This window comes from Pezoporus flaviventris, unplaced genomic scaffold (assembly GCF_033815535.1).
Source record: "Pezoporus flaviventris isolate CSIRO_AGI_PZ_B2104156 unplaced genomic scaffold, CSIRO_AGI_Pfla_v1 ptg000018l, whole genome shotgun sequence".
In the NCBI taxonomy this organism is placed as follows: domain Eukaryota; kingdom Metazoa; phylum Chordata; class Aves; order Psittaciformes; family Psittacidae; genus Pezoporus; species Pezoporus flaviventris.
Genome location: NW_026892566.1, coordinates 2220534 through 2237973, shown reverse-complemented (window position 1 = coordinate 2237973; position 17440 = coordinate 2220534). Strand labels below are relative to the sequence as shown.

The 17440-nt window shown below is 41.0% G+C and overlaps 1 protein-coding gene across 2 annotated transcripts in view; it reads right to left on the bottom strand.

Moving 5' to 3' along the window:
• Nucleotides 1-6124: 6124 nt before the first annotated feature.
• Nucleotides 6125-17440, bottom strand: part of PIGG (phosphatidylinositol glycan anchor biosynthesis class G (EMM blood group)) — an 82291-nt gene continuing 70975 nt past the window's right edge. For both annotated transcript variants that reach the window (XM_061455062.1, XM_061455063.1), the window contains exon 13: nucleotides 6125-7774. In XM_061455062.1, coding sequence (XP_061311046.1) covers nucleotides 7549-7774 — 226 coding nt within the window. In that variant the 3' untranslated portion in view covers nucleotides 6125-7548. The remainder of the gene's footprint in view (nucleotides 7775-17440) is intronic.

Below are 17440 nucleotides of genomic sequence, written 5' to 3'. Positions count from 1 at the left end.
TTGCATCAAAGAGGAAAACTGCCCAATCTCTGTGCTTTTGTTTCAGCTAATCTACGTTCACTGCACTCTTCATGCAAATGAGCACATTTGTTGGAAATGGAGTAAAATTACTCTGCTAATCATCCAGTATTTTATCATCAGAATTTCAGGCTTTAAATAGCTTGTTTGTGCTATACCTGTTTGCTAGCCATGGCATGGCACATGGTATACTTTCGGTATCACAGTGTTGTAAAACTCACCCTAGGGCAAGCAAGCAGGCTCTACACAAGTTTCCCAGAGGATGCAGAAGGAAAGACTGACCTTTCTTTAAGTGTGCGCCTCTGTTGATCTGCAAGTGTCCCTTCTGGGAGCAGACATTCCACAGGCATGTCCCCACAACATGCTGTGAAGGGGAAAAGGCTTTCACCCCACCTCACAGTCCAAGCTCAAGGCACTTCTGGTGAGAGTCCATCACAGCCGGTGTCACATACAGTGACAAATGCAACAATGCAGCCAAGGAGGAAAGGATGTCTCATTTCTACCCTGCACCTGTACTCGAAAGCCACAGCAGCTGTCCAGACTACACTGCAAGGATGCTAAGGCAGAGCTGCATGTGTTGACCATGGTCTGAGCTAGGAAGCCTATATCCAAAGCCCAGTAAAATTCTGTTACTGAGGCACATTTGTCAGGTCACTCCAGCTCTCTCAAGTAAGAGGAAATTGTAGGAGCCTCTTCAGTATATATTTAAAGAAAGCTGTTGCAGGACCAGGGGAACTAGCAAAGCCTGGTTTCAACATGTATCCTTTGCCCAAAGCATACCTGCTTAGACTGGTCTGACAGCTGCTTTTATGTGGACTGGACAGGAGTTAAATCCTGCCCAGTCTTTAATGGGACCATGCCCTGAGATCCTTGTCCATGACACATTGCTGATGCTTAGCAGAGAGATGCATGGGAACTCAGGTTATCCTAAGACCTCTGCTTTCCTCCAAGTTTGGTTGAGACAGGTCAGTAGCATGAATAACATCACACTGAACACACATTTTATTGTCTTATGTCCCCTTCATCCCCCACCAGTAAAATTCTTCTCTGAGAAGGATGCTGAAATGAAAGCATACTGAAGTCAGCTATTGTGAGCTTATGTGTAGGTGAACCATTACTCCCAGTCAGACACCTGTCTTGAGTTTTTGTTTTGTTTTCTTCCCCCCTCTGGCGTTTTCATAGAATCGTTTCATTTTGGTTTGCTCAGAGATGCTGCATGTGTTAAAAGGGCAGATGTGATTTACAGCACTCTCCCTCTGCCTGCCCACCCTGCAGAAACTACCCCACAACAGGAAAATTCCTCCCACTTGCCCCCAGTTAACTCTTTGTTTTGTCCCTGTACCACTCTTACCACAGCTCTGCCTTACCTGAAGTGCTCTGCCCATCCCACCTGGGGAGCCCCAGTGCCCTCACAGGACTTCCCCATACTCCCCTCCGTGCACTCAGGCCTGAAGAGCGTGGAAGTCCTTATCACCCATCAGTGCCTGCTTCTAAATACGTGAGTGAGAGGAGAGTGCTTTTCCACATCTTAACATATGCTCTGCACACCAGGCTGTGATTTGTAAACCAAAGCTGTGCCACATGCTGCTGCTCACCAAGGGAGTTACCACACGCAGACACGAAATGCTGTGCTGTGGTCTCCTGGGTGCTATGTGCATGTTCACCTCCCGTGGCGTATCTCCACAGGCTAGCCCACTAAGTTTATGGGAAAGCAGGAGAGAAGCATAGGATTTCTGTGCTATGGTGTGCTACCTAGCAAGATTAAATGGGCAATGCTGCCTGCTGATACCCACTGCAGAAAGGCATGTCCACATCCCCATAAACATGTCACTGGCAGAGCTGCAGACAACAAAATGCCAGTCATAACTGCATCCCCAGCTGTGGCAGCTCTCTCTAGCAGGCCTCTGCCTTTTCTTAGCCGCTGTGTCTTGTGTCCCAGTTGTGGAAGAGGAGTCCTAAGAACCCTCCTCCATGGACAAGCATGGCTTTTCTGGAGGAATGACGCATTTGGTGCTCCTGCCAAAAGTGCTGATCAGTGACGTGCAGGGGGAGTTCATGTGCAGCCAAAATGCAAGAGGATGCTTTCTTACTCCTAAGCTGCTGCTCTGGGCTGTTGATGCCAGCCAAGAGAGCTGCATCAGTTGTATTGGTCTCTTTTCAAGCTGCTCTTCAAAACAAAAAGCCACCCTCAATACATGCAAATGTATTCTGTCCCCATGCCTTGTGTTTCCCATCAGTCAAGCACCTCTGGGAGTCTACAGCTGACTGTAGGAAGTCCTACATGCAGGGGCTGAGGCAGAATTAGGGCCAGTAGATCTTTGTCACTTTCCATTTTAAAGACAGCTTTTAGAGAATAAGATGTTGATTTCAGTTTTATGATTCAGTGGCATGTTGTCTTTAATTTGATCTTGTGCCCAACCACCCAAAGGATCTACAGACTAACTCTGCTCAGCAACTGCTGTACACAAATGGTGACAAAATCACTTGTGCCAAGCAAGCAAGCCTAAACAACTACAGATACAATGCCACACACCAGTGCCATTTTCAGGACCACAGGCTCAGCTTTTTCAGAGGACCATCCCAGACAAAAAGCTTTTAGAGCTTTGCAAAAGCTTGGGACCAGATAGGGTTATTTTGATCCACTGGGAAGTCTTACAGCCTTCAATGACAGTGCTCTTCAAGCGGCTTTCATCTTTTGCATCAGGAAGAGTTCATCTCAAGCCTTCCTGTCTCACCGTAACCAACTCTCAGGGTAACAGCTCTAGCAGCTTCTGAGTGTTTTGGACCTCGTGCCTTTCTGCTGGTGACCAATACAGCATCCATCCAGTCCTGTGTGCACATTTGCTGCATGAGTTGTGCTGTGTTGTGTTCTGCACCACCAGTGGTCTTTGCAGCAGATATCACCAAATACAACATGCTGCAGTGTTAAAAATCAGAGGCATAAAATAGGCATAGGTGATTAAAGCTTTACCATATATAGCCTTATCATACATAGCCCATCTTGAGACTGAGCATCATGCTGAAGCCCATCTCTAATGGCTAGCACCCTCATTCTTAAGATGACAACATTGTTATGCTAAAAGAGGTGTGCTTTAAGCTAAGGATTGGACTTGAGTTACACTTTAAGCTAATATCACATGTCCTCAACACCCTCCAGTGGAGAGGACAACTGTGTTACACTGAGTGGGGGAGTCAGCTACTGCTCCTCATCACAACCCAAGCTTTTTATCAGATGTTGAGAGGTTACAGGTCCTTTAGGATGAACCCATGTCTCCATTGGGCAAAATGCAGGAAGTAATGTTTGCAGGCCTAACTCTCCTGGTCTGAAGCCAGGAAAACACCTTCAGAAAGTCAGTCACTGCATGTCCTACAAAATGTACGCAGGGCATGGGCCCACAGAGACCACAGCAAGGCCACAGCTTTGAGTTCAGCCCTCATAGCAAGCTGAACATTTTGAAGAATCATCTGAATCATAACAGAAGCAATGGCAAAACGGGACCCTCTGTCTTTGAATCTAGGAATCCTGAAGCTGCGGAGGCAATGAAGCCTGCATGGCTAAGGCAGATGGCATTAAAGCTCACCTTACAATGACACTCCTTGTATCTAATATATAAATGTATGGCTACATAAAATAAAACTGGCTGGAAGAGACCTCTGGGGCTCAACAAATACAACCTCCAGCCCACAGCAAGGCCAACTAACTGAGGTTGCTCCAAGATGGGAAGATCTCAAAGGCTGGAGGTCTGGGCTCCATCCCAGACAGTAAGAATCCAGAGGAAAAAAGGCCCCTCTGGCCTTCTGGCAATGCCCTGTCCTGCAACATGTGCTTGTTGCCTTTGGGGCTGTCCCTGTGCCCTTCTGAGCAGCGTCTACTTCCATCATCTCCATGCCCTCCATCCTGGGAGCTGACTGCAGCTAAAAGAGCTCCCCAATGCTTTCTTATCCCTAGGCTGAAGCAAGGCACTAATCACTGTGAACGCAGGTGATTGAAGACTACTTGCGGTTAACAGAAAGGTCTGGAGAGGGTCAGATGAACAAGGACATGCTGAGGATCTCTATAGCCTAATCACTTAATCAGTAATTTGTAGTAATTTATTTAGATGATAATACTCACTCACTAAACAATAAGTCAGTTGTCCCTGGTGTGAAGCCCACCAGGAGCAGTCAACCATAAAAACTCTTCTTCTGGAGGTCCTTGCAGACTGAAGGATCTTACTGCCTGAAGGAATGTAGAACTCATTCTGAGATGCCCCAAGAGCACATGGGAATTCTGTAAAATTTATGGGGTACTTTTAAGGGGATTGATGGAAAACATCTAACATTATCTAAGGCTTAGGGAATGGACCAAAGGAGGGGAAAAAGAAGGATCAAGATGATCCATCCCTGAGGATTTCCTCAGGGAGGAAAAAACATGGGGAAGTAGAGGAAAAAGTGGATAAAAAGGGCTGGTTATAAACAGGTTGCTAGTCAGTGTACTTCTCTGATGGAGCCCTTCATCACTACTGTGTGCCCCAACCTCTCATTAGTTCCTAATTTATGAGTACAGTCTCTACTCTTAGTCGGTATGTGTGAACACCAGTGCGCTTCAAGCTGGACTCACCAGTAAGGTAAGAGGTCTGCATACCAGCAACAGGACCATGGCTGCAAACCATGGCTTACACACACCCAGGGAAAACTTGGTGTTTTTTTTTCTATGGAGCAGATATACAGATATGTACTATCTGAATATTATTTGTTTGTTTGTTTTTCTTAAAACTGAATTCATTCACAAGGGTCTCTTCTTAGCTCAAACTTCATCACACTCTGGATCTTTAGGATCTTACCAGACGGATGGTACAAGCTTTGAGTGGCAGTGAGCTGCATTGACCGATGGTGATCTAGGAAAAATCTAGCAGATATAATACAGACCACTGTAGCTGTGTGAACCTGGCTCTGACCAGCAGCAAAGAAGTTGCATGGAAAAATAAACCATTTGTCAAAACCTTAGCCAAGCAAGAGGAGTACACAATATCACTGCTCAGAACGTATTTAAGGAGGAGCCTGTGCTGTGCACAGGGTACTCCTGGGGAAGCTGCAGCCCAGGCTAATATTGGAACAGCAGCTACAAAGGACTTGAACAGAAGAAACTGGTATGTTAATAACAGCAGAAATCATCACATGTATCATTCCTGCTTTTCATACCACTTGTTTCCTTGTCTGATGGTTTGGCATACCCAAACATGACAAGAAAAATTGGGATGAGGAGGCAAGGGGAACAGCTAACTAGTGAGATTAGAATTTGCATTCAGGCATTTGCTTTTTCTGTACATTCAGATCAATTGCCAAAATTTTGGGTTGATTTGAAGTAAAATTATCTTTACATAATTCCCCAGTTCAAGTCTGTTTGCCTCTGGCAAGAACCGGCGCATTTCTTCACTGTCTCAGCCTTGCACTGCCATAGACCAAAAGCTGATAAATTAAAACAGTATTTAATTTGTCTATACCCAAAGATAAAAGTGAAAAGGAATAAAAATGGCAATTCTGAAGTTGAAAGCACCATGCTTTCTTGAGGTATCACCCATGTGTAACTCAAGACAGAGATGCAGTCTAAGTTCCTCCTTCCCTTCCTGGTCTTGAAGACCTAAAAGTTTTTCCAAGTGTAGATTCAATCTGGACATCTTTCAACTTCAGAGAAGAAAGGGGACACTATGATTATTTAACTAAGTAACATAAAGAAATGCAACCTTAATACACAACAGTTTAGATTCCACTATTTGATAAAACGTCCAAGAGATAAACTAGAAGCAAAAAATATCAGAAAGAAGGAATAAAAGATCTTGTGGATGTCAACTCCCACTACTTTAGGATTCTGTACCCCAGAGCAACTTCCCCTCCACCCTTTGTTTCTCTTTATTATCACCCTTTCCCTCTGAGTTGAATCTTTTGTAAAGATATTTTGTATGAATATTAGGGAGGATTGCTTAGGAATTAGCCAAGTAAGCAGAGATTATGTCAATAATCCCCATATGGTTGCTAGCCAACAGATAACCAGAAAAATACCGAGAATGATGAAAATGGTAAATGTGTACAACACTCACAAATAAAAACTGTTTTAAGTATTCCACAATTTGCAATAAAAAACATTTTATTAAAAGTATTTAATTTTCAAACTCCCAACTGGTCACAGTGAATGACATTAAGATCCTTCAGTCTCTTCTCCAGGCAAACAGCAGTACGTGGCCAGAGTACTGAAAATTCTGTTGTTTTACAGTTGAAAAAAGTTTCATTTTTAGAGATTAAGATGGCTCATTATTAATGTTTATAAACTAAAGGCCTATTTTTTGAGATTTGCACTACTTGAAACATGAGATGAAAAGTTTATCAGTGATCCTAATAAATGCATTGCTGGCTACATAGGGCTTAAAAGCTTTTTATTTTTAGATTTATAACAGAAGTTAAACTTCCCTGTGCGCCTTTCTTCTGCTGCATCTCTAATACATTTAGATTAAATCCTACTGTCTGCTAACATGGACAAAAATATGAGGAAAGAAGAAAAACCCACATAAAGAATACTGACAGGATAGTCATCAATGTTTATCCCCTTGACAGAAACAAAGAAAACATTGTTAGGAATTAATTATAGCACACTCAAATTAGGTGGCCAGACAGGCCACTAAGAGGGAAGGTGATGCAAACACACCTTTTATTCTGCTGGTAACTTAGCCATTAAACTATTTTGTGCTCATGGGTCATAACTCTCTACCCTAGCATGGAAAACATGGCCAAATGTTCAGCACAGCTGCCATGAACCTGGTTAAACATTAGACATTAATAAAAAGAAATGCAATATTTTAGCAGTGGATAGACTCCATGAAAGAATCATTGCTTTGTTAGCCCGTTAGTCCTTCCTATCCAGTAACTGAAGTCACTGGATAGGCAGATTGAAATACATCGCAGACAATGGTTGCACTCATCTTACAAAGAAAATACAGCCTTTAAATAAAAATGCTGCATATGCAAAACAAAAAATATTCCATTTTACCTGGAATATTTGTACAATAATTTAATAACAATTTCAATGCACATGCTAGAAACAAAACAAACAAAAATCTCCCAAGGCTAATGAATGCAAAGTCTTGTGAACAGCACCAAGAAATTCTCTTGGGTATTTTTAAGAATCTGTCATCTAAGAAGGTAAAAAAGGATTGTATGTGCAAAAGATTTTTTTCAGTGCCTGTGGTCTTTACTCAGATTAAGATGTACATTTTGAAATTTTAATCATATAATATTGCCATTCTGTGATTTGGAAAGTGCTATAATGACAGCTATAGAACAAAAGTTATTCATGAAAAAACAGTTTATTTAAATTAAACATTTTTAAAGCAAACTCAAGATTTAAAACAGCACAGGCCCTTCAAATCCTGACTTTGACTAAATTAAACTAGGTTAATCTTCAAATCTTGCACAAAAATTTAAAGCCATTATTATCCTTCTTCCATCTCGGTGTCGCACCAGACATTGCAATCCAGATCTGCACACTGCACACTTCTTTCAATCTTGCACTTTGTGAGAATGGTTGTGATCCATGGCTGTGAAGAACAGGCAGATCGCGGCTGTGATGAACACATGCACTCCCTCATAAAGTAATTTTGGCGAGAAGACGCTCCATATGAACAGGTGGTAACGCAGACCTGTCACCAAAACTATGTATATGGCAACTGGAAGGGAACGCATTAGAGCATAGCAGAAACAGCCATGACCCACTGCTGCTGAATTCCTGGGAACAGAAACAGAGGAGTTCATTCTCAGGCAAACTCAGTAAAGACTTAACAGTTTCTCTACTTTAGCATTATTTCCCAACCAAAGAACACTCACAGACCTCCACTTTGTGTCAGGATACTGATTACTGATGGAACGATGTAACTAATAAAGTTTGTCCTTATCGTCTCTATATATCCTGTAACACGTAAGTACATTAAGTGTAAGTATAGCAACTGCCTCCGCATTAAAGGCACCCAGTAGTTCACCTCACACTTAGAAGGTTCTGTGCTTTAATATACTTTGTTTTAATTGCTAAAGTCTCCGTTAAGCAGTTTCAAGATAGCTTCATCTCTTGTTGGCCTTCCAGTGCTTTTCACAGTGTGTGGATGGTAAGAGGCAGAGAAGAAAGACTTCAGTACTCTTCACAAAGCTGCCTAACCTGTACAATGGATAACTGCTCCCTTTGTACAGGGCATAAAATTTCTTAGAGTACACTGAAGCCCCCAGCCAGTAACACTGTACAAAGCAATATAACAACTGCTATTACCATACTTTGCAAAGCTAGCTAATATAACATTCTCCAGAGAACACCACATTCTTAGGCTTACATGAGTGATGCATTCCTGTCACAGCAGATTAGCTCAACTGGGTCCATTGTATTGCTAGAAATGTCTGTCCCATATGTAACCTACATGGTCCAAACCTGTCACACTAAGGTATTTGGTGACAGGAGTCAGATGGAAATTAAGTGAAAGGGTTTTCTGCACTTTGATTGTTGTTCCCTCCCAAAGTGCCAACTCACAGCAATGATGCTGGGTTGGCACATGTCCATTCTCCCCAGACCACATCTGCAGAGACTAATTTGCACCAAATTCAGATGCTTACCTGTTCAGAGAGAAGAGTAAAGCTTTTTCACTGAAATAATAAGCAGAACATTTTTCTCTCCCCATCAATATATTTTACATCATCAGTCCCAAAAGAATGTATCAGCTGAAGGCAGAAATGATTTACACTGACATCCTGATCCGAAAATCTGTTCTGCTTCTCCCAGATTTTAATTCTGATCTTGCTCCAAGTAATAAAAATTTAAGATGATTAGCACTTCTGTGAGATGTGAATTAGTCACAACTAAGTAAGCCACAGAATGCAGTATTTTACCTAGTAAAACTATTAAACTTGTTATTTATAAATCAAAATACTTGGGATACAGTTCTTTATTCTAGCAAAGTCAAGAGCAAAATTCCCAAGCCTTTCAGTGGAAAGAAAAACAGGTCATGAAAGTGAAGCTAAAAAAATCAGTTAAAAACAGTTAGTGTGAATGATTGCAAAACATATATTCATTTCATAGAAAACTATTTCCCTAGCTGCTTAGCCAAGGAAACTGTGGCTTGGGAGTGAACTAGGTTGCTCCCTGCTTCTGCATAACTATTTTATTCTTCAGTGAGCTTGTGTAAATAACCAGCTTTATGTTTAATAACCGATTTTGTTGATGAGAATTAAACAAACTGCAGTTCACTCATTCTTAGCTGTTTTCATGCTGTATGAGTAAAACAGTATTTGTAGTAGTTGGATGATACAACTGAATAAACAGAGGAAATGGGTTCTGAGTCAGATAGGCAAACAGGTGATTTTTAAATCATTTTCTGGAGTAAAAAAAAAAGCATTTTGTTGACCAGCTAGATGAAGGCTATCAGTGGTAGTGACTTTCACATTTATTAAGCTCATGATGGGATTTTCAAGGAAATCCTAAAAGAAGGAAGTGAGAGTACCCATGAACTTATACATTCAAGTCTTTCAAGAGCCCTGCATTTTAAATTTAAATTTCAGTTCATATCTTTTTCCTTAGTTTGTGTTCACCTAATAACATATTCAGTGCCCTATTGTGAGAAAGCTCCTAGTCTTAAATCAGTGGTGTTGAAAGTGAAAAAAAGAAAAAGAAAAAGAAAAGTACTTTTTTAATTATGAAGAAATTAAATCGAAAGATCATTATATTGGAGTATTATTGGAATATCACTGGAAGATAATAATGAAAGATTGTTTTGAATAGAATTTCTGTGCACTCATTTCTTTGGCTCAAAAATTAGATAGATACGGTATTTTACCTACTAGCATTTTAAACTAGAATGACAGCACAAAGTAATCTTTACTAGCAACATTTAAATTCTGCATTTTCACATTATGATTTCTAGCAAAGAATCCCCAAGTCAGTAAGTAAATGGTACAATTTCTATATTCTGATACAGTAAAGATAATGAACGCTTTTCTGCTTATATAATACCTTTACTTCCAAAAGGTCTCAGAACTCTCTTCATCTCTCAAAAAAACATAGACACCTACCTGCAGAAGGAAATCTTGGGACAGTTCCACTGTAAAATGCAGCAGTGCAATTTAGAGAAGGCAACAAAAGTATACTGTATTCACAAAGTTGAACTGTTAATGGGGTTAACAGAATAATCCCATCTATTTTGGAGCTGGTATAGGACTTCACATGTGTGTTGCTGCAGCAACAGCACCAGAATGACTGAGCCCAAGCAGTTTGACCTACTCAGCTGTTCTGATGCTAAGGCACAGCCCATGCCTTCTTGCTTCTGCCAGGTACCCATTTGCTGAATAGCTAAGAATAATGACTTTATGCACCCTACTCATTCTACACACACAGAGTGCCCACAAGGTACAGGGCATAGGGATCAGGGCATAGGGATCAGGCTGCTGCCGCTAACATGACCAAGGCAATCCAGGCAGCTCAGCTGGCTCTCGAGTATTCCAAAAGAAGCCACGAGGAGAGCACAGAAAGCTAGCTGTAGCATGCCACTTGTACCCTACCTTTTATGGGCTGGAGCAGCCAGTAATAAATAACCTTGCAACCTCTCAGTGCTGCTTCAGTGAAAACAACAGAAGATTACAAGGCACATCTAAAGCATAAACCTGTAACTACTCCATACAGAGCTGTCCCTGCAGCAGTCAATGCCTTTTCTTGTTCAAAGGAGAAGAACATAGAGGGATGTAAACTGTACACATTATCACCATGTTCTGACAGAACCAGACTGCCTAATGCAGGAGTTGAAAAAAAACCAAGTACCTAGCCTCTGATATTGAGCTCACTTAGCTAGTTAGCTTCTTCGGACTTGAATGAGAAATCCAAATGTGTTAAAGATGACAAAGCATATCCAAACTTCAGATGAGACTGATGCTGAAGATCGCTAGGTCCAGAAAAGACAATGCCTTAGAAGAATTCTGAAGCAAAGAACACTGAAGATTCACATCACTGAACACGCTATATTTAGACTGCAAGTAGTCTAGAGCACATACTGGCTTCCAACAAAAATCCTCTCTTTTAATTGAATATTTAATACCTAGAAAAATATGGCCAAGAAAGTGTGCTATTAATAGATTTTTCTGATGCTTTGCATCTCCTAGATCTAACTGCCAATGGTTTGTCAACAAATCTTTCACCTCCCTATCTGTCTCTAAGGTGCCATTAAAATGGGTAATACAAGGTTTATAAGATGAAAAAACTATGATGCCAAAAGCATGAAAGAAAAAACACTCTTTTCTTGTAAAAGCATGTCTCCCAGTTACGTAGAATGCTAGGCAGATGGTGGCAAAAGTTTTGTAGTTTAAAAATAAAGCAAAAACCCTTTGCAGGCAGCCCTACAAATGCTTCCACAAGGAATTTTAAAATACACTATTTTACATTGTTCCAACATTTGTTCTAATCCACCATATTAAATAAACATTTTAGAAATATGCAAGCAGATGAGTGAAGAATACCCTAGGATTGTAATTTTTCTGGGACTAGGGGAGGGAGGGCCAAGTCTGTAGGGTTTCAGTATGAAGTATGCTGAATCCTTTCAGTAAATGTTATCCTCCAGCATTTCTATCCTTCCAGCTTGCTTTTTCTAGCTGAGTATCACTGCCTAGATTACCTCTTACAGGGATATTGAATTTGTGTATTTGAAGGCAATTTGAGTGGATTAACATTTTTTACTGTATTAATGGCATTTTGCATTCTAGGGTTTCTTGGCCTTCAGTTTGCAAAATCTTCTTGTTTACTGACCTATAAAAATAATTGGCGCTTTGTTAATCTGCCCTGTTTATATACTAATAACGGGTTGCAGTCAGCAACAAATCCTGTAACACTCCCAACTGAGTCTGTGACATCATAGAGTACCTGCAATCTACAAGAATTTCCCCTGATCTAAACAAATACCAATTAGTTTAGCAGCAACAGCAAACTTGCTACGTCTCTCCCACATCCTGTATTCTCACCTAGTATAGTCCTTGCTGTGCTATTTTAGATTGTAGCATACAATCCTGCATTGTCATGGAAAAACACTTTTTAAGCAATTTTTAGCAGATTCAAGGGAACCAAGAGTCCTTTGAAAATTTACAAGATCAACTCTGTTACAGGCTGTCAATCAGAACAACATTAATTCTATAGAGTCACAATTTTTGACACCAAACGGTATCAACAGACAGATGTCAAAAACAGTAGATGGCACCCATCTAAAAGAGTCATTGAGTATATTCTACAGCTTGGGGATGACCACTGTTTTTCCCATGCATCCTCTTTCCCAGTAATAAAGGTGGAGAAGCTACAACTACCTACCTGAGCAAAGTCAAATGTCCATGGCAGTAAGTTACAGCACACTGTACTATGTCTGGAAGGCAGTGTAGAGTTCAGCAGGTTCTCATAAAGATTTAACTGTAAAAGGCTATTACACCTGAATCTTAAATATTCTTCATTTCAGCATTAACAGCAGGAAAAATAAGATTATATCAACAGTTTTGCCTGTTTTCATTGCTGACATAATCATTTGTGCCGGGAGTTTCCTGTCAGGAAAAGAAGTAGCTACAGTCACCCAGCAGAGCTAACTCTTTTTGCTGGCATGTACTACCAGCTAACCTGTTAGAACAGAGCTCTATCTAAAATACAGAGCACATATCAATGAAATTTCAGCCTTCTTTTTCCAGTCTTCAGTCAGGCTTGGCCCCTGAAAACAGTTCCAGTGGAACTCCCTAAACTGGATACCTAACAAAGATCTACATTAGATTGCAAGTAGGAATCCAATTATGCTGACATTGGGCCAGAAGGTCTGAAAAGCCACTCTTAATGGCTACCATCACTATTTAACTGGGTACCTTTAGTAATGGTTTCTAGAAATCTTGGCAACCTAACTGGAAAGATGTTCACTACATCCAATTCACCCCTTGCATCTGCTCATTTCTCCAGATCCTATGGCAATCAACTTACAAAGGACTAGAAATTCTCTGCTTTTCAGCTTTTACTTGATCAGTCCTCACCTTCCCTTACAGAAAAGAGAAAATCTTCACAATCTAGATCATCCATGTTTGTTCCAGGATTGCAGGCAAAGAGATAGCACTCTAGGCAATGTGGCCACGCAATATATAGATTTCTTCACCACAGAGAAGTTTTACTCCTTTTCAGCAGATACCTTTGTCATTTTACATGCTTGTAGTGAAGAAAATTCTTCTACTTTACAGGCATTTTCTTCATTATAGGTATTTTCTTCATTCATGGCAGGCCATGCTGGTATATATGTAGTGACTGTTCCTGCCTGTTACCACTGCTTCAAGCTTTCTCATAAGGCTCTGTTTAGTTTAATACTTAACACACGCTACTCTGCTCAGCTCCAAGAAAACCAAAGAAGTTAAATCAGTCTATTCCTGTTGTCACTGGCCCAGACTTTAAAGCAACAAGATATAAACCAAATTATTAAAATTCCTAACAAGCAAAACACAAATCCTAAGTATTTCAAAGCTCAACATTAGTCAATTTTCTGCAAAGCATTCTTCTAAAATCAAGTTAGCGCTTCTAAAGACTTCCAGTAGAAAAAAATCCTGAAGCATTTTACATCAGCATAATACATGCAGGGAATAAAAGGGAAACTATAGCTTGATTTTCTGGTAAGGTGCATCTACAGGCTTTCCTGCCCACTTTGTAAACAAACAGCTCTTCTTCATCAACTTAGATGAAGATGTAAAGAAAAATAATATATGACAATTTTTCTGGACAGGAAGGCTCTGAAAAGACTTAAATAAACAGTTACCATGTTATTTAATTAAATTCAAACTTAACAGTTTAGAATATATCAGCCTAATGGGACATATGAACAGTGTCACAAGGCACTCCTAGGGAAGGTTCCCCAGGGATTGATACTGAGCCCCAAGCTGTTCAACATTTTTGTAAGTGATCTAGATGATAGCATTGAAAGCATGCTCATCAAATTTGTTGATGACGCTAAACTGGGTGGCGAGGTGGGCATATCAGAAGGGAAAGCCATCTTACAGAGAGACCTGGACATGCTGGAAGAGTGGGCTAGCAAGAACTGTATGAAATTTAACAAAGACAAGTGCAAGATCCTGCACCTGGGATAGAATAACCAAAGGGCCCAGTACAGGATCTGTGTGGTGGGGAAACAGCCTTGCTGGAAGGGACCTGGGGATGCTAGTGGACAGCAAGCTGAACAGAGTCAGCAGAGTGCTGCTGCATCAACAAAGGTAAATCAGGTCCTGGGCTGCATCCACAAGGTCATCACTAGCAGAGAGAGAGATGTGATCATCCCACTCTACTCAGTGCTTGAGAGGCCACACCTCGAATACTGTGTTCAGTTCTGGTCCCCACAATTCAAAAAAGATGCAGACAGACTAGAGAGGGTCCTAAAGATGGCTAGAGATTATCAAAGGGCTGGAGAGCCTGCCCTACATTGTAGGACCTAGGTCTCTTCCTGGAGAAGGCTCAGGAAGATCTTACTATAGTATTCCAGTAGTTAACAGGGTGGCTACAGAGAGGATGAATGTGCTCTCTTCATCAGGTACACCACATGGAGAAGACAAGAGGCCATGGGTACAAGGGAGAGATTTCAGTTCAGTACATGGCAGACATTTTTCACATGAGAAGAATCAGTCACTGAAATAATCTCCCCAAGGACATGACAGAGTCCCCATCACTGGAGGTCTTCAAGATGCAGCTGGATGGGGTGGTAGATGATCCCATCGAGGCTCCCTTTCTCACAAATGGTTGGACTAGATGATCTTGTGAGGTCCCTTCCAATGTGGGCCTTCTATAGTTCAGTGAAGCAACACTCACTCTTCTGCACTGAAGGCAGAATTTGTTCTTTCTTGTATTTTTCCATTACAGCAACTATTTTAAAACATGTGACTGAACTAGAATAACACCTCTCTCCTCAAATTACTCCTGCCACCCCAATACCATACACATTTGAAAAGAATTTGTGCACTTCAAGAAAAGGTGTGAGAAAAGAAGATAGAAAAATCCTGGATAAATGCAGAAGGACAACATCCCATATCCCATATACAGTCCTACCCACAGCTACCAGAACCAAGCAGTCAGTTTTTTTGGCCACAGAACAAAAAAAAGAAAACAAATAGTGAGAGAGAAAAACCTGCAAGTTAGAACAGTAAGACAAAACCATTAACAGCAAAAAGTACAGGTTATATCTAGAAAATATAAGGTTATATCTAGAAACATTTCTACAAAAATTATAAATAAAAGTCTCAAAATATGGTCCTCTCTTTCCAGAATTGCCCATGAATGGCTCTGCTCCTGCTTGAGCAGTCACATAAGCCACTGACAACCCAGCTTCAATGTGCAGCCCTTACTAATTGTAGAGAAGAAATAAAGTTTGTACTATGCTTCAGTCTGAAGATTACAGTTACAGAATTAAGAGGAAGGAATATTCAAAGTAATTAAGAGAAAAGGGAGAGTATTCCTTTAGTGCACTGTGTATACTTCATGCAGTGTATCAGAGTATTGCCCCCAGCTTTCCTCACAGAATCTTCTGGTGCAATGTGCAGTGGATTCATCTTCAGAGACTCATTATTCCTAGTGGTGCAATGAGATGACTTCTGAGATTATGCAAGAATACTCTTACTGAGCCCAAGTGTTATATATACTTTTTATGTGGACAAGTTTATATGAGTGTTGGACTTAGAAATAACTCGCATGAAGCTGAATAATTAGAAACAATATTCAGCGTTAGCATAAAGACTGCAGAGCCCCACACACTTTCTCTTGGAAGCAAAATGATTCTCTACAAAGGATGAGATAATCCTAATACTATTAAGCACAAAAGGAACAGTAAACAAAAATGGTTTCACTTTGGCAAGAAATTGAGGTCAAGACCAATTGGATTTTTGAGGAAGATACTTTTATAGACTAGCTGCTGACCTTCTGTCCTCACTGGACTCTATCTGAGAAAAATGCAGAAAAATCAACATAAGACTTTTTATGCCATAGCTCTGGTGATATTGTAATGCTAATCTTCGCTGACACAGAAAATGTAAAGTAAACAGACAGAACACAATTTTCAGAGGTCGCTTCCAACTTAAACCATTCTGTGATTCCATGAAGCATGAATGAGAGGAATGGAAAGGGAAAAGGAAAAGGGAGGGGGAGAAGGAGAAGAGCAAAAGGGAAAGTAGTGAGAGCGAAAGGGAAAGGTGGGGAAAAGAGAAAGAGGGGGATATGGCATAGAGGCAGAGGAAATAAGAGTGAAAGAGGCAGAAGTAAAGAGCAAGAATGAAAGGGAGTGTCAAAGGGAGCAACCAAGATTGAAAGACAGGGATAGGAAAAGGTACCTAGAGGGGGGAAGCGTGAGCAAGAGTGGAAGAGAGGAAGAGGAAAGCACAAAGAAGATGGGGAAAGCAACCAAGACATGAAGGAAAAGAGAGCTGGAAAGGGAATGAGAGAGAAGTGTGCCAAAATGCAGGAAAGAGAGCAACTGAAAGGGAAAGAGAAAAATAGACTAAGCAAGTGGGAAGGTGAAAATGGATATGAAAGAAAATCAGTAGGAAAGATGAGAAATGAGATGCATAGGGGATCAGAGACAGAGGAAAGAGTGAGAGATAAAGGAAGCAAGAGGAAATGAGAAGCAGATAGGAGAGATTCTGCAAGCCAGGGCAATCAGGAGGGAAAATGAGACGGGGAGTGAGAGAAGGACACTGGGGAAGAGATGAGCTGAAATAGAGAGAAAAAATAAAAACAACACATGAAAGTAAAAGGGACCAAACAAAGAGAGGCAGAGTGAGAGAGGACAAGATAGCATAACAGAGTGACAGAGAAGAAATAAGGGAAGAGTGAAAGAGATCAAAGAAGAGAGGAAAAGGAAGAGAAATAAAGCAGGAGAGCCAGATGAAAGTAGTGAAAGACTGCGAGTTAAAGAGTGGGCAAGAGAGAAATTACAACAATAACAAAAAGCACATAAAAGTGGGAAAGTGTGCATGAGTGTGGAAAGCCATGCACAGGAGTGGGAAGGGTGAATACAAGAGACAAAACGGTCACACAAAGAGAGGGACAGACCATGAAAACAAGAGGAAAAGCATGTGAGAGAAAAGGTACATAGAAGAAGAGGGCAGCATGCTCATAAGGGAAAGCATGCAAGAGTGGGGAAGCGTAACAGAGAAAAGGAAAACATGTGAGACTGAAAACAACAGAGAATGATTTGTGTGCCCATAAGAGAATGAAAGAATGCTCAAGATAAAGGGAAAAAGGGGAAAGCACCGGGGGGGGGGGGGGGGGGGGGGGGGGGGGGGCGGAGTATATCTGCATATGGGAGAGGGAAAACACATAACGGAGGTAAAGCCACGAGAGAGAGCAACACAGCACATGATAGTGAGAGAAAGCAAGCTTGCACACTAG